Raw genomic sequence first — 21,237 nt, forward strand, 5'->3', positions numbered from 1 at the left:
GACTGGCAACCAATGGGGGGAGAGCTTGCGTACTGTCCTCACGCCCCCACGTTCAGAGGATGGGTTTTATTTGTACGTGTGATGTTAATTTCCAAGCAGTCCGGGGAAACCTAGCTAGCGAAATAGACAAACATAATTAGTTTGTCTAGTATAGTACGAGACAGAGCCAAATGTTTACTCTCCAAAACGCAAACTTTGCCGCTGGACCGATGCCGCACCCCACCGGCACAACAAATCGAGCGCGCCCAAGACTCTTGGCAAAGAGCAGCGTTTGCTTTGGATTGGTTTGATTGGTGGAATACGTGAAATAAGGCGGAACCTGGGCGTATTCATTGAGGTGAAACGTTGCATTTAGAAATACGATGTACAGAGCTGACCTGACTCAGTCATATCGAAATTCCATATACTCCTGTACTACATTTCATATTTCTATCTGAACATTGTGTAACGTTGCACCCCACACACATGCCCCAGTCGAACGATCCATTCAGGTGCATGGGACGACTCTATGAAGCCATCCTCTGAGCTATTTTACTGGCTGAACGTACTGTCCATAATATCACTTAGTTATTGAATGACAGTATTTTCCATTAGCTATTGTTCATGTCCATGTTTACATGTATGTGTGGTTGTGGTTTGGTATTCATATGTAGCTATGCTCCAAGATTTAGTTTCACGTCAACGAGGTAAGAGAAAATACGCCTTTGTTCGTTTGTGTTCGGCAACTCCATTGTATCGCAAATCTGCTTGTTTCTAAGGCAGCGACATACACCTGACACAGGTAGTGAGATGGCTAAACGACACTCGGGCTCGCCAGTGTGTTGAACAATGTAGTTATATACAACAACAACGCTCGCCTGCTTGAGTTTACTGATTATGATTATCTGCAGTGCAGTACAGCATATTTTCGTTCAATCACTGACTTGCCCCCCTTCTGACACTGCAGGTGCATCGCACTAAGATTTTAATACACATTTAGTAACTAAGTACAACGATGAGTCGGTTTGTTAACGTTCTGCGGAGTTGGCTGCTGATGGTGTCCGTCATTGCCATGGGGAACACCATTCAGAGTTTCAGAGACCACAGCTTCCTCTCTGAGAAACTGTATACAGGGACACCAGAGTTTGGTGAGTAGCTACTAGCTGCATTGGTTTTAATGGTGCTCTTTCTCTGGTATCCAAAGCAGATTTCTGTTGTGTGCTTGTCATGAATTGAATGCCTTTTGCACCTTTACAACAGAGATTATGTTATATAAAACACCTTGATTTACCTGTGGACAATAGGTACTATACTGACTGACTTTAATCACCAGGTCCTCCCAGCAGTGTTCCAGTTCCCTCATGTACAGTGTCCTTATACATTTCTTTTTCTTTCTTTTTTTTACAGTGAATGGTCTTCAAGCAAGGACGTTTGGAATCTGGACATTGTTGTCATCAATAATCCGCTGCGCCTGTGCCATTGACATCCAGAACAGAACGTAAGGTTCCCTGCATCCCTGCATCCCTGCATCCGTGACGGGTCGGCTGATGCAGCAGTGCCCAAACTGTAATTTGTGTTCTGAGTGATGACAGGTTGATGCATGTCTCAGATACTCAGTGCCTTCTTTCCTCCTGTGTCCCGGCCTCTTCATACAGGCTTTATAACATCACCCTGTCGACATTTGTGCTGGCTCTGGGACACTTCATGTCGGAGGCCTTCGTTTACAAAACTGCACCTCTGACAATAGGGGTCATGGCTCCTCTCATTGTGGCAAGTGAGTACTGCAGCTTTATAAATCTGCTGGAATAGTGGGCATATTGTGTTATAAACCTGTAAGAACAGTGTAAGGAAACCATCGGACTACCAAGTGTAGACTGCAGATCACTCACCTTGCTCAGCTTGTTGGTATCAGTTACTGCAAAGAAAAACACATACCTCGTCTTGCTCTTCCATAGGTTTCTCCATCGTGGGAATGCTGATTGGGTACCAGGGTGTTACAGAGCCTCAGGAGGAAGTGGGGGTACGACAGAAGAAGAGGAACTGAAAAGTCATGCATTTTTCTATTCAGCCCACCACCAGAGGGAGCTGTGGGATCGTCTTCTACTCTACTGTTCCATGCCTTGAAGAATGGCCGAGGTGGCCTATTTGTAAATTTAAGACTGTGTGTAACAGGGACATATTTTTCAGGTGATAAAACCTCAAAGTGTACAGTACCTGAGCTATATTCAGCATTGTGTTTCTTTTTATAATTAAAGCTGTCTTGCCGTTGTACTGATATTTGGAACAGTGATGGACTGTTTCATCATTACATGTGGAATGTGCAGTACTGTAATAATAACAGTTTTCTGTAATGTCTATCAAAAATTGTATGATTGATATGTGGTTGTGCTTTGTGGTCCAATTTACCACATTTGTGACCATGGGATATGTACACTTTTCTGAGCTATTTGGGAGACATACAGTACAATAATGGTTAATATGCTCTTTGACTCAACAAACTGGAATAACCGTGCCGTTATCTTACATGTAGTACCTCAGAGGTCTTTAGGCAGTTGAATGGTGAATGAAAATTGTTTTAAATAAAGGATGAAACACAGGGCCCTATTCAATCAATAATATGTTTCTCAATGTAATATTCATAGATATTGTATTTGACTTGTCTTAGAAACCCAGAGTCAGGTTTGATTTTATAAGGCCTTCGTCTTGATTTCAAAAATGTGTAGTGCTTTCTTATGCAAGCTACTGGATAGCATGTGATACAAGACAACTCAATGATGGAAAAAGGAGTTTTTTCTCAGAAAGATTTTTATTTCAACAGACTAGCAGTTGCAGTCGTTGCACTATGTGCAAGTATTTGCCAGACTATTTAAACAGTTACTGTATACAAAACTATAAATGTATGTTCTCTATTACTGGGTAGGCCTACAGTATGACAAGAAATCACAATTACAGTACATCATTCATTTGTGACGTATACAAAATCATCCTACAAAAAAAAGAATATACCCTACCCAGTCAGCAGACAATTGTGGGCCAGATCTGGTCTTGTGGTGACACAAATGGCAAGTATTATATGGGCCAGACCTGGTCCGAATGTGGGGGTTCAGCCCTGGGTGAGAGTTGGCATTTTGCTCATGGGCCAGCTCTGGGATGTGATATCTGGCCCTGATATGTTCCTGTAGTTACTGGGCCATCTTTGGTCTAAATGTGTGAGACCAGTGCTAGGTGACAGTTGGGACAGCTCTGGCACTGAATGTAGTGTATGGCTATAAGTTGAAATTGTTACTAGGCCAGTGTAGGTCTGAAGGTGGGGGACCAGTACTGGGTAAGAATTTGCTTATTGGCAAACTCTGGCTTGACGTATGTAGCCCAAATAACTTACTGTAGTTGCTAGGTGACTTGGATTTGCTAAGAAATACCAATGTTAATTGGAAAATGTTAATTCTGTGAATACTTCCACTTCTCCCCTCGCACCCTGAGTTCTCCCTCCAGGAATGTTGATCCACTGCTGGGAACAATATAGGAATATTTAGTCCCAACCAATGAGAAGATGAATCATAAATTCTGTGATATATCTTGGAAGTGGTTTGGGTTTTCAAAGCACCTGTGAAATTGTCTCATACACAATCCCAAATCACATCCCAACCCAACAGAGCCTACAGTGTTTAGAAATACACAGGCCTTTTGGGGATCTACCCTAACCCTAACCCTAACCCTAACCCTAACCCTAACCGGCTGCAGATCTGGGCCATCATTTCTCTGGTGACTGGGATTACACAACAACCATTTAAAAAGAAAGAATCACTGGATAATTATTTAATCACAACACACACTAAGCAGCAAAACACTGCACTATGGACATTCCTAAAACCTAATTACAAACATCAAGCATTAAATAAGTTTCTCAGTAACATACAGATAAAAAGAATACATACATACAAAACACAACACTTCCCTGTGCAAAATTGATTAAGTTGCCTTGTTTTTCTTCGCTACATGCTAATGATTTTGTGCTCACATTCTGTTATAGAGTTTCCTTGAAATATAAATCCACAGAAATAAAAAACAATAAAATAAAATTGTTCCAAAGTATCGTGCTCTGAGAATGTGGTACAGCAGGTCGAGTCTCTTGGGTATGGATTACTTTCACAAGGACATGATTGACCTTTCAATATATCCTCAGATGCATAGCATCAACCATAGTCATTATTATCAGCAGTACTGAGAAGTACCTCCTTGTAACCTTGAATAGCAGACAGCCATCTCCAAAGCCTGTTAAGCCACTGGTTGAGGTATTCTGTCTATTCTATTCTGTCTCTGGACAGACTGCCATGCCATCACAGAAAACTGCATATTCTAAAAAATAATACCTTCAGCAATGTAAAGATTTAGTTACACAATCTAAATTGCACATGGTATTGGGCAAATGTGAGAAAAAAAACAAGCACAGCGTTAATATTACTCATCAGAATCCATAGAATACTAATTCATTTACATTTTTTGGAGTGGGAACATTAAAAGCTTGGGACACAAAATTATGGGATACATTTTCTAAATTATGGTAGCATGTTTCCTATAAAGTGGCACTTGCATTCATAAGGGTAGGGTTAGAAACCCTTTCAGATTCTAAGCGTGTTCCTCTCTGTTTGATTGACATCTGTGAGGGTTGGGTAGGGGTTTGGGTAGAAGGTTGCGTAGAGGGTTGGGTAGGGGTTTGGGTCGGGGTTTGGGTAGAAGGTTGCATAGAGGTTGGGTAGAGGTTTGGTTAGGGGTTTGGGTAGACGGTTGGGTCATCAGCTGGAACCACTCCTTATACCTTGACCTCCTTCAAGGTCACAGGCTCTGAGATGCTTCCCCGTTATTGATCTGCCAGTTGGGGAATTCAAAACATTAGAATTAGTGATCACATTTCCAGTGTGAGGGGAAAAATAAGACATTCAGCTATAAAAGTGGCCAAAATCACCAATTTTTTTGCCAAATGTTCATTATCCCCAGCACCTACCATTACCTCCAGGCATACCAGTGTCTACATATGTGAAGACAGCGATTTTCTATGTTCTGTAGTAAAACTTTAATAAAAAATAATCACTTTAATTTACTTCAGAACTTCAGAAAATCGCCGTCTTGTTTTTTTTAGATACTGGTACGGCAATGGAGATAATTCATATGAGATAAACAGCAGAAAACATTCACTTCAGGTCTCAACATTCACAAATGAAGCATAAACAAGACAAGAAACAAGAATTTTCACCATGTTGTTTATCCATTAAAATCAATGACCACTCCTTTGAAGATAAAACATTTTATCTCAATAACCCTTTTGTAAGATCATGAATTCTGTGCTTGGCATATCCACCCTCATATTCCCTTAGGGGTTTGTCAGGTAACAACTAACAGTTACTAGAGGTAATAAGGTCTATACTGTACATATTACTCAAAAGGGTTATGTATTGATCATATTTCCAAACAGCTCCTACTGTAGGTCTTTGTACGAAGTATGATCAATTGCAGCACACATTGTTAATGCACAATGTAGGCCTACTGTTACAGAAAAGCATCATCATGAATGTAAAAGTGCTTGCACTCTTGGTAACCCCGATTTGAATTGGAGGACTGGAGGAAAATTACTGGAAAGTCTCACCACCACCATAAGCCCAGGTCTCTGTTGACGCATTACCTCCTAAACCTGCCTCTAGTTTTATGTTTTACCAATCCCTGTAATCTGCTTTAGGCTAATCTCACATGGCATCTCAATCCTCATTATTGCCTTTTCCCTCAGAAGAAAGTTTAGCAGGTGCCATGCCTTTGTTTAAGCCCTTGTACTGAACTGGAGTGGAATGTAGAGGATTTGAGTTCATTTGGTTGTATTTGAGCACTCTGAAAAGGCACTATAGTGCAGTCTAAGCAGAACTACCACATCTGATCATTCACATTTTTATTCATTTTTTTCCTGTACACATTGCCTATTGTACAAACCTTTATTGTTATGTTACTGTTGTCATGACACCCAGTCAGTTTCCTTTTTAAGTTCTGGCAGTCTCACTGACATTTAAAAGATTTTAGGTTAAGAGAAGAGTTTGTTGACATGCTGACTTTCACCGGGAGTTCTCACAACACCAATATTAGTGCCCTTTGTATAGTTTCAACACTGTTGTGTGGTTACATCAAAGAGTTGGTGCCCCTACCTTGCTGGGCGTGTGTTTGGGTTTTAGTGAGGTTGGGTGTTAGTGTCGTTACAGCTGCTGGGTTGTTGGGTGATGTGGCCCCGTAGTCCTGCACCAGAGACTGGGAGCCTGCAGGCTGGAACAACAGCTAGGATATCACGCATATGAGGGGCCTACAAGGCCTCCTCCACCTCCACCGCTACCACTCCCATCCCCATCAACCTCCCATAAGACTGGCCACTAACCCACCAGTACTCCATCAGCCCCTAGTCAGAGGCTCCACTTAAAGACCCATCTAGAGAGGGGAAGGGCTTATCATAAACCTAGAGAGGATCAGCAAAGGATTAGACAGTCAAATGTTCTGCTACGAAGTTGCTCTTTTGACTTTTCAAACTTATCAGAAATTATTAAAAGACTTTAAAGATGTTTTCTTGGTTACTGTTATAATAAAGCGAATGTCGTATTTGCTGCAAGTCTTAATAGCATGCATTACCCTTTGTACATAGATTGAATGCAAAAAGGACTAAATGTCCTTATTTAATTCAAGGGGAATTCCATTTTATTTTGAGAGATTGAGCGCAGTGATTACTTGTGTTGCTGCCCAGGCATGCAGAGTAGCGGGGCGGGTTGGAGAGCTGTTGGTGGGTGCGGAGTCAAGCTTTCAGCAAACGGGGGAGATATTTTCTGTGATTTAGGGAAAGCGTGTGCCAGCAAGGCTCAGGAGAAGCAGCCAGCAAAGTATGCAGAGCCTGTTGCACACAGCGTCACTCGGGGGTGGCATCCAACACATCCTCTTTTAAAGGAATGCGGAGATCTTACCTCTAAAACCACACAACACAAGCAGACACACTTACGCTTGCCGCCTGCGAGTCGGCCAGCTTGTTGGCATTTTGCCTTCGTAAATCAGACTTGATGATTGCTGTGAGATACAGGAGAGAGAGGAAAGGCACACACACGACACGGCACTGGGGTTAGTTGTATTTAGGAGGACGTAGGGCCTGTACAACCCTTCATACAATGTGGGAAACATGAACTACAGTTTGGAAAATAAATTTTAAAAAGGAGGAGGAATGGTTGTCATGTTCCTTGAACAGCCACTAGTGGGCATCATCACTCCACGATGGATCGTTATAGCCGTAGCAGTTACAATTTCAGCAACTGACACAATAGTCTGAGGAGTCATGCGCTACGGTGCCTATCAAGTGTAATGGCCCACATAACATACGACGCTTCACCATGTCACACCAATGGTCAGTCTGAGGTGAAAGTTCACTCTGTTGTGGCCAAACAGGGCTAGGTAAGCTCTACCTGTCATAATGGTCCCTATGAGGAGGAAGACACAGAGGAAGATGTTCCCAGCTAATGTTCCAAAGTGGTCGATGATCTTTCCTTGACAGATGGTGAAGATGATCCCAAACATCTGACATGAGACGGATAAAACGGTGGGTGAGCATCAGCATCAGGTGAGCATCTCTCTCTCTCTTTCTCTCTCACACACACACACACTCTCTCACACACACACTCTCTCTCACACACACATACACACTCTCAGACACACACACACACACACACACACACACACAAATTCTTCTAAGGTCATAAACTCATTACCACACAGCAAACCCAGATTTTAACTCGTTACTGGCTAAAAAACTAAAAATGACTAACACACAGAGATACCATACCAGTGCTGCCACTAGTCTCATCCCAGTTACCTGAGCTGAACAGTTGAGTAGCCCTGAGGAGGTTCCCTCAGACTCAGGGTAGGTCAGTTCCACAGCAAACTCAAAGCCTAGGGGAAGGTACCCAGTCATGAAGAACCTGCAAGCAGGGGTTAGAGGCTAAATACAATCTCAGAAAGGTCTCATCAACATTAGTCTTGTGGGGCCGAACTATATCAATCTTTATCTGTAATCATTTAAATCATTTAAATGACTCGTATCCCACAACATTTGACCTTAAACTGGCTTTTGACACAACAAAAATCTGCGTATCTAGATGTATTCTCCCTCTTCACACAAAGTGGCTCTTTAAAGAGCAATGGTGTGCAATCTGAATAGCATTCAGTGTTCCTGCAGTCAAGCACATTCTGGCTGAAACTCTAAAAGGGGTCTTTATGATGTGTGTATGAAAATGTGTGCAAATATGAAAACATTTCAAATTGCGACGGTATGTCTGCAGCGTCTTCGCCCTCACCCCAGAATTCCTGCCGTCACAAACACCACCCACAGGTGTCCTACGTTGAGGGTGAAGGCATAGACCACCATTCCCACGCAGGACAGGAGATACACAACCAGGCAAGTCTGTCTGAGGGGACAAGAGAGAAAAGGGTACATCTGACAAATTGACCACGTACACTAATACAAATCTCCATCACATTTTACAGCACCGCTCTCTTACACAATGGAGGGACTGAACACAGCCCGTATAGGATTTGAATCGGTATGCCAAAATGTTTCTAATCCGATCTTGCTATAAACGCTGACCTTGTAACAAAGCATTTAAGAAGGGTCCCATGACGATAACAACACAGAAATACCGGTAACTAGTACGGTTCTCTACCAAGAGGATTCCTGTGTTGTTACGGCACAGGAGCCGAATGTCAAGCTGAACTTTCTGAACTGCCATTGAAAAGTGTTGGATGAGGCTGGGGCTTCACTGTCAATGCTCTCATCCCATATGAGAGGAAAAACAAGATTCCTGGCCCACCTACTCTTACCACAACTCTGGCACCTTCTACACAAACAAGCTTATCTTGTACAACCACGCGTGAAACATCGCTCAGATCAGATGTTGTTGTTAATATAATCAGTCCTGTGACTCTCTCACACACAGGAGGACGGGGTGAGTGTCAACAACAGAGATCTGGTCTGACTGCTGTGACTGCATATTCTAATGGCATGCAAGGAATTTGATAACACAATTTCCGCAGTCATAACATGTAGTGTTTTTGACTTCAGGAAGAGGCAGTAGGGAGCTGGATGACGGTAACGTAAAATCGATTCACTGTTTGTACAAGACAGTGTCAGAAAGTGTTATTTACTGTAGATAATACAAAAGATAGCAACAGACCAATTATTGAATATGAATGTATGTGTGAATGACTACACTATAAACTTATAGGCATTGTAGAACAGATAGGTACAGGGAGCGAGACTAGGCCTTCAACAGAGAGGACGAGGAGAGAAATCCTGTCAGCTCAGATACGAGGGGGAGACGCGTCAGACCAAACACCCAGTCCCTCCACAACCTCAACAGTGCCCACTTCCAACAAAATGCCCTAATCTGCTTCGAAGCCTTCCTTTGAACGGTAGATTTCAGAGACATTCATGCAGAAAGCCTTTCCTCAGCACCAAGCTATACGAGTGTGGCCAAAGAGAGAGACGGACGGACAGACGGACGCAGACACCGGACCCTCCTCAAGAGCCCAAGGTCACAAGTTGACTGTTTTTCTAACCCGAAACCCAACAGAGTATAATAACATATATGCCATTTAGCTGACGCTTTTGTCCAAAGCGACTTACATGGCAGTGAGTTACATGGAAGTTGACTGTTTTTCTAACCCGAAACCCAACAGAGTATAATAACATATATGCCATTTAGCTGACGCTTTTGTCCAAAGCGACTTACATGGCAGTGAGTGTATATGTTTTTTTTTCAGTATATATGGTCCCAGCGGGAATCGAACCCACAATCTAAGCGTTGTTAGCGCCATGCTCTACCAACTGAGCCAGGGGACCACTATAACTGTATAACTGTATGTAATCAAGATATGGAGGCAATTATAACAACGGTGTGTAAATGACTTGATAATCTGTTATGAATGAGGAAAAGAAGAGATGAGCCTTATCAGCTCCTATCTTAACGACATCGGCATTGATTGGTCGTTGACTGACATGGAGCAATGCCAAGTCCACAATACAAATGGAGGTAGCCGAAGGAAAGACTGTTTCTTTGCCAATGAGACTGTTTATTTGCCATGCAATAAATTCTTATCAGTTGTTGGAATGTGGTAATGTTTGCACCCCCCCCCCCCTCCCCCAAGGGAGAACAGAGCTCTGGGCTCAGGGTCAGCTATATTCGGGCTCAGGGTCAGCCACCATTTTTCTCCCCTCTGGTGAGTTTTTTCCTTGGCTTACTTTTGGGGGTCTACGATTTGATGTTAGATCGTATCGTTGGTACAGTATTTATTGTTTCGTATTATGTTGTGAAGCACCTTGTGACATTTGTCTATGTAAAAAGCGCTATACAACTGAACTTGATTGGTATAACTGATCTTCATTATTCCATACTCTCTACACAGTTCCTACTGTTACACCTGCTGGCTGTGGGGCGGCCTGGTGACAGAGCTTGACCAACAATAATCAGAGGAACATTTTGTCATCATACAGTCAACATACATACAGCCTTCACAGTCTTGTCAGAAACCAGCTGCGGTCACACTATTTTAATGTTATTATAGAAGGGGACCTTATTTAGTTACTATGGGTGGAATCCTAACTCGAGATCCAACCCTTAGTTCTCAGGAGGAATCACTGAGATCCACGTCTCACAGAATGTGTTAGAAAGCTATTCTGTATCTCTAGTTCTGTGTGGCGTATTCCCCAATGTTCAGCCCCATAGTAGAAGTAGAAGTAGGAGTGTCTTACTTGTAGGTTTTGGTCTTGTCCAGCCAGATCCCACACAAGAGGGATCCTACCATGCCAGCAATGACAATGGTGAGACCAATTCTCCCAGCATTCACCTCTTCGCCCTGTAGGGGGAAGGTTCAATGACAGAGTTGTCATTGAACTACAGTCAAACATTACGCATCATAACCTTTTCACACCCTTCAGTGATCTTATCGGGTTGGTGTGACATTTCACTCTGTTCCTTAGTTTATGTTTGTCTTTGTTCATGTTATTCATTGATTGTTTCCTGTTTTATTTTGTTTTTCCTCACCTTGTCTCTCGTTTCAGACACTTCACCACCTGCCCCTGTGTGTTTTCCGCCTGTGTGATTGTCTACCCGCCCTGATTGGCTTCACCTGTTCCTCATCATCCTTCCCTGTGTATTTAGTCTGTGTGTTCCCCTGTCTATGTGTCATACGTCCCAGCATTTCCTAGTGATAAGTATTCCTGGTTTTTGATCTCCGAGTGTGTTTCTGACTTCGCCTTTTTGCCTACCCCTTATCGGATTATCTGCCTACCTTTTTGAACTGCCTACCTCTGTACCAAACCCTGCTTTGCCTACCCCCTTCCTGGATTATCTGACTGCCTACCTGTGTCCCGAACCTTTCTGAAAGTAAAGACTATTCTATTGGATTTAAGTTGTCTCCCAGTCATGCATTTGAGTCCTCTGCCTGAGTACTCCTACCATTACAGTGGGCCGACTTGCTATACCATTATACTTTGAATCCCAGACACCAGTTATATTTTTCAGGGATTTAGCATGAGCGGCTTTACCAGTCTTTAGTCTGGAAGGGGAAAAAGAACCTCAAAGTCTCTCGGGCCATTTTACCACTGAGGGAGAGCATATCCAGGTCTTTCTTTGGGTTAGTGAGCGTAACGTAGAGATACAAGGTTACAGTACAGTTGAACAGGGGTACAGCAGCAGAACAGATGACTGGGTATCTTTAACAGTCACACACAAGAGCAGAAGGGCGGCAGGCTAACTCTGCTCATAAAAAAAAAAAAATGGCAGAGGTTGCTGGTTTGTGTTTTTATTGATGTCATAACATATGAGGGTAAGACTTACAGGATAGTGTTCAATGATCATCCGGTTCAGCAGTGTGGATATCGCATAGAAACAACCCACGTTCAGCCCTGCAGCAAACATAGGGGAACTTAGTTTCTGTGCTCAGGGGAGCAGTGTGTGAGTTTGCAGTGAGGCAGATTAAAAGAGATCAGCAGAAGGATCCATTTCTTAACTCCAATGAGACTGTAATAAGACTTTTTAGAGTAAGACGCCAGCACATACGACAGCTACCACTTGTACATCAGCATTTTAAAATAACCCATTCAAAGCTAATGTAAAAACTGAACCCTGAAACTTCGCCTGGCTGACCTGAAGGTCAACTGTTATGTTATAATGTTATGACATTAACACTGCTCTTCTCCAATAGGTTAATCAACTACAGGACTGTGACCTTTGAACAGAAGACTGTGGTCATCAGCACAAGCCTCAAACCTTCCTTCTCTGAGAAACGGGTGAACAACATGACAGGTGTATCCGCATCACATTAGTACACCAGCTGATACTGACCATATCGATCAATTGATCTGGCTTCAAACAACTTATCTTCATGATGTCGTGTACCCGTTTTCCTGCTTGTGTCACCTTTCACTTTGATAAGGTAATAACATCCATGTCTCTTGGGCCGTTTTATCACTTAGGGAGAGCATATCTAGGTCTTTCTTTGAGTAAGTGAGAATAACGTTTAAACTGTCAACTGTCAACTGACTCACCGTAGCTGACGGTGAGGAGCATGAAGGGCTTGTTGCGCAGCAGTCTCATTATAGACGCCATGTAGGAATACTGGTCTGGGGGGATGCTCCTGGCCCGGGCCTGAGCCAGGGTAGGAGGGATGTCTGGCTTCTCTTGGAACACTGTTGGATATGGACACACACACACACATACACATGGGGGGGCACACACACACACAGAGTCAGAGGCAAACCATATAGGACAAGAAAAACAAGTACAAAAATAAACACATTTGCGGATGCCATATGTCCTTCTGTCATTCAGCCCAGAGCCCAGTGGGAGACTAGGCAGTCACACTGTTCCACCGTGAGTCAGAAGGGGCCAAGGCCTCAGACAGGCTCACTCAGAGTAAGAACCAGACAGACAGAGAGAGGGAGGGGGGGGGGGGAGAGAGAGAGGGAGGGGGGAGAGAGAGGGAGGGGGGGAGAGAGAGGGGGGGAGGGAGGGAGAGAGAGACAGAAACAAGGACTGGAGCGATAAGATAAACAAACACACCATGAGGAGGTCGAGAAATGCACTAGTTCCCATTTACCCTATCAGGCTCCATTTCTCCACACCCGCAGCGCTCCCCCGGCTACACACAAGCAGCTGCCGCGTGATTGGCCACGGTGGAGAGCCCAGCTCCAACGTTCAGTCAGTCAGAGAGTTAACACCAGGGCAGGAGTTCACCTAAACCAGGCCCACTAGCTATACCAGGCCCACTAGCACCAGGGCAGGAGTTCACCTAAACCAGGCCCACTAGCTATACCAGGCCCACTAGCACCAGGGCAGGAGTTCACCTAAACCAGGCCCACTAGCTATACCAGGCCCACTAGCTATATCAAGGCCCACTAGCACCAGGGCAGGAGTTCACCTAAACCAGGCCCACTAGCACCAGGGCAGGAGTTCACCTAAACCAGGCCCACTAGCTAAATCAGGCCCACTAGCACCAGGGCAGGAATTCACCTAAACCAGGCCCACTAGCTAAATCAGGCCCACTAGCTAAATCAGGCCCACTAGCTATACACTATCGCTAGGCTTATTAGCCCCTTAAGCTCACCTCTACTCCACCCAGCTGCTCAGATGATGTCATAACATGTCAGATGACTTACATTAGCTCACGGTGAGTCATAAACACAGACGGGTGACGCATACAACCACCACATCAGCACACTGTGTGGACTGCCTGGCCCTTTTGCTCAACCACACCTTGACACATACACGTTACATCAACACAATATTCATTCATTCAGAATGCTGCAGCACTGACATCAGCGTCTTTTTGAGAGCCATTCTGTTTGTTTAAATGGTCCATACGCAGGAACACGCAGCGTCCGTTTCATTTTATAACTGAATGAATCTCAAATGCAGTATTATTTGCCAGGGAGGTTTGGTGGTTAAAGCTGGAGACCGGACTGACCTCTTTGTTGTTCATCACTGATCTGAGAGAGAAATGGCTTTGGTCGAATGATAAAATGAAGTGACAAAATTGGAGAGAGAGAGAGAAAAAACATGCAGCATCCTATCCCCTCAGTGCATCAGTGTTGCTGGCTAGGCAGCTATTTGCCCACCGCCCTGACCTGTGGCTACTGTTACATTCCGCACTGTATGCTAACACCACTGACGAGGCTCATCAGAGTTGCCGAGCTAGGCAGTATAGGCACAGAGGCTCTGAAGCTAGGCAGTATAGGCACAGAGGCTCTGAAGCTAGGCAGTATAGGCACAGAGGCTCTGAAGCTAGGCAGTATAGGCACAGAGGCTCTGAAGCTAGGCAGTATAGGCACAGAGGCTCGCTCTGTTCTCCTTCTTATGCCAGTCATCTCCGACCTTGCCCAATGTGTCTGCTTCAATGAGGCAACGGATGCACAAAACAGAAGTGGGGAATATTGTGGTCTCATATTTTGCAAGGAATTACCTAGAAAGGCAGATTTAGCAGATTTCAGAGAGAGAAATTGCAGAAGTCACAAGCACTGGACTGGACCGGATAAACGCCCCACGCCCCATGCTCGTAAAAATGGCTCGTACTTCTCTACCGGTCATTCAGTCCAGTTTCTCAGGGGATGCGACCAGAGCATTTAGCAGAGCCTAGGCAGCAAATAGTTCAGTGAAAAACACTTCAGCCTCTTAAGAGTTCCTACTGCTATTCCTATCTGAGATCACATCCAAAGGGATCTCGTCAAATCACGGTCAATTATAGCGATTACTGAACTGCTTCATCCACAGGGAATCAAGTGAGTGATGTCGTCAGCACAGCCCACATATCTCCACACGCCCGAAGCACTGAGACCGCTGACCTATCCACCAACGGTGGCACGGCAACATGACAGCCAGGGAAACATAGACAGGCAAGAGAACACAGGATTGGAGACCCAAAGATCCAACTCTACTGAGGCAGTGGCATCTGATGCTGACATACATTCATCACAGAGCTCTTGGTGTTCTCACTGAAAAATAGGATTACAATGAGGCCACTTCCACTTCACTTTAAACATTTGGGTTAGAGTCCCAAATAAAAACTTTGGCCAAATAAAATTTGGGTTAGAGTCCCACAGGTATTCTAAGGTAAAGAAAACAGGTATTCTAAGGTAAAGAAACAGGTATTCTAAGGTAAAGAACAGGTATTCTAAGGTAAAGAAAACAGGTATTCTAAGGTAAAGAAACAGGTATTCTAAGGTAAAGAACAGGTATTCTAAGGTAAAGAAAACTTGCTAAATTGCTGCTAATAATTGCGCTCTGACCCTAAAATGCACTGTGACTTTTATTCTTTTTTTATGTCTTCTATGCTTTTTTATTCTTTTTTTATGCTCTTTCCTTTTTATCTAGTTTATGTAAAGCACTTTGAATTGCCTCTGTGTATGAAATGTGCTATATAAATAAACTTGCCTTGCCTTCAGAGACCAAATATAATTTGGCAGAGGTCTTTGGGCAGAGGCTCTGTTTGCCCTCTGGGATAACAATGACTTAAGAAAGACAATGCCAGTGGAGAGGAAATACTGGCAGAGGAATGTACTGTATTCAATATTCATCATTAGCTGACCAAACACTATAGGCTTATCATGAAGACATCAAAGAGTAGAGTGCATGGGCCATGATAACAAGAATGAGTAACTCTGTTGGCCAGTTTTTGTGTTTGTGCACACTGTATTACATTTACATTTATGGCATTTAGCAGACGCCTTTATCCAAAGCGACTTAACCCTGACCCTAAGTAAGTGAATCATCTATCCATCAGTTAAGATAAGATAATATAATAAGATAAGATAAAGTAATCAATGCTCGGACCAGGGCAGTCACAATGCTAGAAGCACAATGCTTTTTTTTTTTTAAACAGGAGATAAACTTGTACAGGGGGGTAGTGGGGATGAAGAGGTCTTTAGAACGGCCATTCCCCCTCAGGACTTACGGATGACCACAAGGATGAAGATCACGGTGGCCACTCCAGCAGTAATGTAGAACATAATGCTGATGTGGTACGCCAACTTGTCAATGTCCTCCACATTTGGCACGAGGATGGGCGGGACCAGGAACCCGAGGGCGATGCCAAACTGTGGGCGAGACGGACAAAACCCCAGTATCACTCACTGCTACCACCTCACACCTCCACAAACATGTAACACAACATCATATAAAGAGAAAAGCAACATTTTTCGAAAGGGGAAAGCTTGAAAAAAAAAAAAAGGTTAAATGAAACACGGACGATAACAAATACGGCAACTTTTAGTAGCCTGCTTCGCTTAAAAATGAGACATTTTCAAAGATTCTCATGTCTAACTGCTGTCATTACCGGCTGTACTGCTTTGACAGTTGTTAGAGAACACATTAAAAACACACGCTTGATTAGTGGTTGACATTAGTGGCTACAAAACACAGGAAAGAGAGTGTGTTTAGTCGCAAAGGTAATGTCAGGGTCACATTTCTTGGAGATGGTAATCCAGAAATGTGCTTGGGGATAAAGTGTCCATGCAGCTTTGCAGACCACTTCACAGCCCCCTTGCCAGGTTGCCATGTTGGCACAGACCCCCCCCCCCCACACACACACACACACACACATACCACCACCCCTCTCCATTGGCAAAGAGATCGTGGTGGTTTTTGGACAATGAGGGTTGCTAAACCTTCTACATTTGAACACCACATGGAGAAAGGCCAATTTCCTCAGCTCCCTGGACCGTCAAGAACATTCCAAAGGGGACATCTGCCGAGGTCCCGCAGCTCTGGGGGAAAGTGAAAGGGGGAAAGGGGCAAGAGGTGACATGATACGCTCCGCGGGGAGGACCCCCCAGCGGTGACGAGTGTGTGTGTGGTATGTAATCACTTTGATAACTGTGACATCCCCCGTCAACATCCCAGCAAGCTTGTTCCTGTACTTCAGGGACAGCTGGGGACTCTCTCTCCCCTCATCTCCCCTCTCCGTACGGGATGCGTGGCACAGAAATTCAATACGGATGGCTAAACTACTAACACTTTAGTACTGCTAGTACTTTGATCAATTTACGTCATTCTCATTGTTCTCTTAAGATGATTTAGGGATTAGGCATTATAAGACTCACTGGAGCATTCTAAAGATCAGCATCCCTACAACAGAATAACTGAACATTGACCTTTGTTCAATCACAATAGTTTGGTTAAAACAACCAATCTCACAGTTATGAGCATTTCATCCTTAAAATTATTCCCCAAAAAACCTTGAATAAAGTTGACGTACCAGCGTGTGTTAATGCATGAAAGATTTTAAGAACTTCTTGAATGTTTCCCAAATAAACCTGTCAACTTGGGATTTGAGTCATGCTCTGACCAATGTGAAAGCGAAGTATTTAAAATGGTGAATATGAAATATAGAAGGACACAATGAACCCAGGGTACTAAATGTTACTGATAATAGGTAAATGGCACTTGGTATATTTTTTTGACACCTTTATTTAAAAGTTAGGGATTTCATAAACCACCTTTAACTTGCCACTGTAGGGTGTGGTCCTCTGTGGCTCAGTTGGTAGGGCATGGCGCTAACAACGCTTAGGTTGTGGGTTTGATTCCTGCTGGAACCATATATACTGAAATGTACGCACTCACTACAATGTAAGTCGCTTTGGATAGAAGCGTCAGCTACATGGCATATATATATATATATACCAGTCCTGATTCTATCAGCTTTTACAGGAAATGTACCATAAACTATTTCAGTCTTGGAACCAAAGGACTAAAATAACTGTGGGAAAAAGACAATCAAAACAAAGCTGCCTTTCATCTACACAAAACAGCAAGGAACAGTTGGTGGGCTTGGCATACGGGACGGTAAACATCCATCACAATGAACGGTAATGTACTGTTTATGTATTGTACACTGTAAGTGCGTAAGAAGACACATCTCATGTGAAAGATCTTTTTTTTTTTAAAAACCATTTGGCTTCAGGGATTGCAGGGCATTAGTGAGTTAACCCCTTATTTGACATCATATCCATCTGAATGTCTAAAGGTCATAGTGTCCCCTCAAGGTTGACAGGGGACACAGAGGGTATAACACACCTTTAACAGGCTTATGGGCCGCCCCATGTGAAAAAGGCATCTCGGCCACATACAGCCCAAAACGTTTGTCACGGAAACTTAGAATGAGTTGAGTTGGTTAAACTTACTGTACATGAAAATATAATAATTGTTTAAATAAAACTGTCTGGGTAACTCTCTCTATCATGCTGATTTCTCTACTATTACCTTTGACTACACTGCCTAAGATTGGCCCTGAACACGTCTATGGCTACACAGAGAAGTCCATACCTGTACCAGTAGCACTACAGGAGACCTTAAGAAATGGAACATGTAGTCACATGTTTCTTCTGTCATAATGTGCCCTCCCAGAGATCAGGTTAAAAATCCCTTTAAGACAAAACAACCATACACTCCTTCCCCAGTATCCCTTACTGACTGCCATGGAGACAGCATTCTGAGTGTAATCTCATTGTACTGGGGATTTACCCAAACCGTGGGAGCTTTGAGTCGTGGAAGTCACCCGCTATCCCCTGCAGGATAGGGAGAACAAACCACACACAAACACAAAATCACGTTAAATAGGATCGTAAAAGTATCCTAATGTGACCGGCTTGATTTCAAGCATCTTTAAACCTCTCTCTCTCGTCTAGGTCTTTCTCTTCCCTCCCTCTCCCCAGTGAGAGAATGTCTTATTGACACACCTGTTGCATTTGTACATTTCCATGAAGGCCCTCGGATGAATGTGTTGTGAACAAGATGTCAAAATAAACACTCTGATTTACAAGGAGTCAAGTCTGAGGATGTTATAGGCCTTGGTTGACTGACACGGACCATGTCCATGAGGATTCTTCTCCATATTTAGCTTGCTGTCATCACGTCGTTCTAGAAATCTTCTCTATTTGATTGAGGCAAAAGCATTTAGTCAAGTAATCCTGCAAGCATCCTGGGTAATGAAAGGCAGTTCAAATACCACTACATGTTGAGAGACACACATTTTAAGTGACCCCAAAGGTGTGGTGATCTGAAAGTGGGGGTGGTAAACAATAGCCTTCCTGTCCACCATTGAAGTGGCACTTAGCAGTTTCATTCATCCTTTATTCATTGTTGCTGATGGTGACTAGACAGACCTGTTTGTCTTCCTCACAAGGCATTGACTTCAAGTACTTTTTCACACCAAAAAAAGAGATGGAGATGGATCTGCAGACCATGTTAAAGATGAGACTTTCTCTCTTTCTCGTACACAAAACAAACACACACACACACTTATACAGTGGGCTCCGTAGGTAATGGGAGAATAATGCATTTGTTCTTCTTTTGGCTCTATACTCCAAAAGTTTGAATTTGAAATCGAACAATTCCTATTCTCTCTCTCACACACACACACACACACACTCGGAGTCAGAATCCGGTTACACACTGATGTCCCGGCACCTGTGGAATGGAGCCTTGCCACGAGTCTCTTTCTCACTTTCTCTTTCTCATTCCTTCCCCCTCTCTCTCTCTCTCTCTCTCTCTCCCCCTCTCCCTCTCCCTCTCTCTCTCTCTTTCTCTCTCTCTCTCCCTCTCTCCTTACACACCAATGTAATTACACTTTCAGATTCGCCTAAACCGCCTTTGCGTGATATTGGTACACATGGACATACCTGGTTTCCTAGAACTCCAATGGAGCAGGCGGTGGAGACTTCTTTTTGGCCAAACCACAGCGATGCCAGCCGGGAGGGGATGCCGAGGACGTGAACAGTGGCCACTGAACACATAAACTGGCCGAAAAAGGTAACAGAAAACAAGTCTGGGGCGGCTGTCCCCGTCTTGATCCAGGCCCCGATGCAGTTGAAGGCAGAGCCCACAACAACCACATCCCTGATGCCACGGTTGTCCAGGAGCCACATGACAGGCAAGATGAGGGGGATGTAGGTGAGGAAGTAGATCATGGAGAGCCAGTTGATGGCGAAGGCATCAATGGAGTAGAAGCGCATGAAGATGTTACCGATAATGCCGTACTGTAGCCACATGAAGGCATTGCTCAAGGAGTAAGCGCTAAAGAGCAAGAGCATGACCCAGCGCCGCTTGTACAGCTTGGTCTCTTCCACGGGCAACAGAAGGGTGGTGTCAGAGACGGAGGCCTCCAGGTCCTCCAGGTCCTCCACGCTGTCCCCCGTGGACAGCAGGTGCTCCTGCTCCTCCAGGTTGGCTCCCCCCCGCCTCAGAGCTGAGGACTCTGCCCTGACCTCAGCAGCCTTAGCGCGGACATCCCCCCAGTCTTGCTTTAACTTAGCATACTTAGTATACGCGCTCATACTCCCTCTGCCACGAACCTGTTTTTCCCCTCTGCTTTTTGTAGCATTTAGCAGCTGAAGCACTCCTATCTGCAACAAATGCCAACTCGTATGTTTACCTTTCTTGCCCCTCCCACGTCTTCAGGCGGGCTTCTCCAACATAATACTCCGGGTATGTGCAGGAGTGTGTTCTGTGTTCGCGCTGTTGGCACTAAGAGAGTGTTAAGTTGATCCTTCGCTTATTACTCTTGTTGTTGGAGCTGAAGTGCATTTGAGTTGCAGTTTAAATATAGATACAGAGAGAGCTCCGGTCTTACCCAACCATGTCATGCCGGATTCAATCTGCCAATGCTGCAGGCTTGCTTTCATGTTCTGGTATTTATGTCCACAGTCATGTGATAGTCATCTTTTCGGAGTTGTATTTCTCTATTCAAACTTCTCCTTCCAATTTAACAAAGCGATTACACATAAACTATCTGCAAGTCCATCAGAATAGACTCGGCAAAGCAAACCCCAAAACAGGAAGAAGTGCTGCGGCTCAGAACACGAGGCCACCTCCAAACTCTTGTGCTCCCTAACACGTCCTACTTTTTTAAAGTGACTGAAACTCTCCCTTTTCAGGAAATAGAACATAATAGCAAACTAATGGTAAATAATAACTTCATAAAAGGTTGCGTCAATACTTATGTCCCATAGAAACGTTGTAATTAACAATGTTGTATTAACATGCTACATGTTACATGGAGTTGAGCATGTTGTCCTTTTTCCACCCGCCCACTTTCATTACAATGTTGTTGTGTAACAATTACTATCTTTCTATGTAACAACGTGTTAATAAATGTTCTTATTTTGCGTAACAACTTGCATATTTGCACTTCTTATCGTACTGA

General features: G+C 43.9%; 2 protein-coding genes across 4 annotated transcripts; one reads left to right on the forward strand and one right to left on the reverse strand.

Moving 5' to 3' along the window:
* Nucleotides 1-512: 512 nt before the first annotated feature.
* Nucleotides 513-2,575, forward strand: erg28 (ergosterol biosynthesis 28 homolog). Its single transcript, XM_083683680.1, has 5 exons — nt 513-686; nt 947-1,127; nt 1,387-1,477; nt 1,635-1,753; nt 1,935-2,575. Exons 2-5 carry the CDS (start codon nt 995-997, stop codon nt 2,021-2,023), a joined length of 432 nt encoding a protein of 143 aa, XP_083539806.1. The 5' UTR covers nt 513-686; nt 947-994; the 3' UTR covers nt 2,024-2,575.
* Nucleotides 2,576-3,780: 1,205 nt separating this feature from the next.
* On the reverse strand, nt 3,781-21,237 carry flvcr2a (FLVCR choline and putative heme transporter 2a). Of its 3 annotated transcripts, XM_083683678.1 has the most exons (11): nt 19,715-21,237; nt 15,991-16,132; nt 12,590-12,730; nt 11,880-11,947; nt 10,793-10,896; nt 8,340-8,450; nt 7,859-7,964; nt 7,452-7,563; nt 6,998-7,062; nt 6,165-6,279; nt 3,781-4,845 (listed from the first exon to the last, which is right to left on the reverse strand). In XM_083683678.1, the coding sequence occupies exons 1-11, from the start codon at nt 20,366-20,368 to the stop codon at nt 4,838-4,840; spliced, it is 1,626 nt and encodes a 541-aa protein (XP_083539804.1). In that variant the 5' UTR covers nt 20,369-21,237; the 3' UTR covers nt 3,781-4,837. The 3 variants fall into 3 exon arrangements, with proteins under 3 accessions (XP_083539804.1, XP_083539805.1, XP_083539803.1); XM_083683679.1 differs by lacking the exon at nt 6,165-6,279; XM_083683677.1 differs by having other exon boundaries at nt 3,781-6,279.

This window comes from Argentina silus, assembly GCF_951799395.1.
Source record: "Argentina silus genome assembly, chromosome: 13".
NCBI classification, from domain to species: Eukaryota; Metazoa; Chordata; class Actinopteri; order Argentiniformes; family Argentinidae; genus Argentina; species Argentina silus.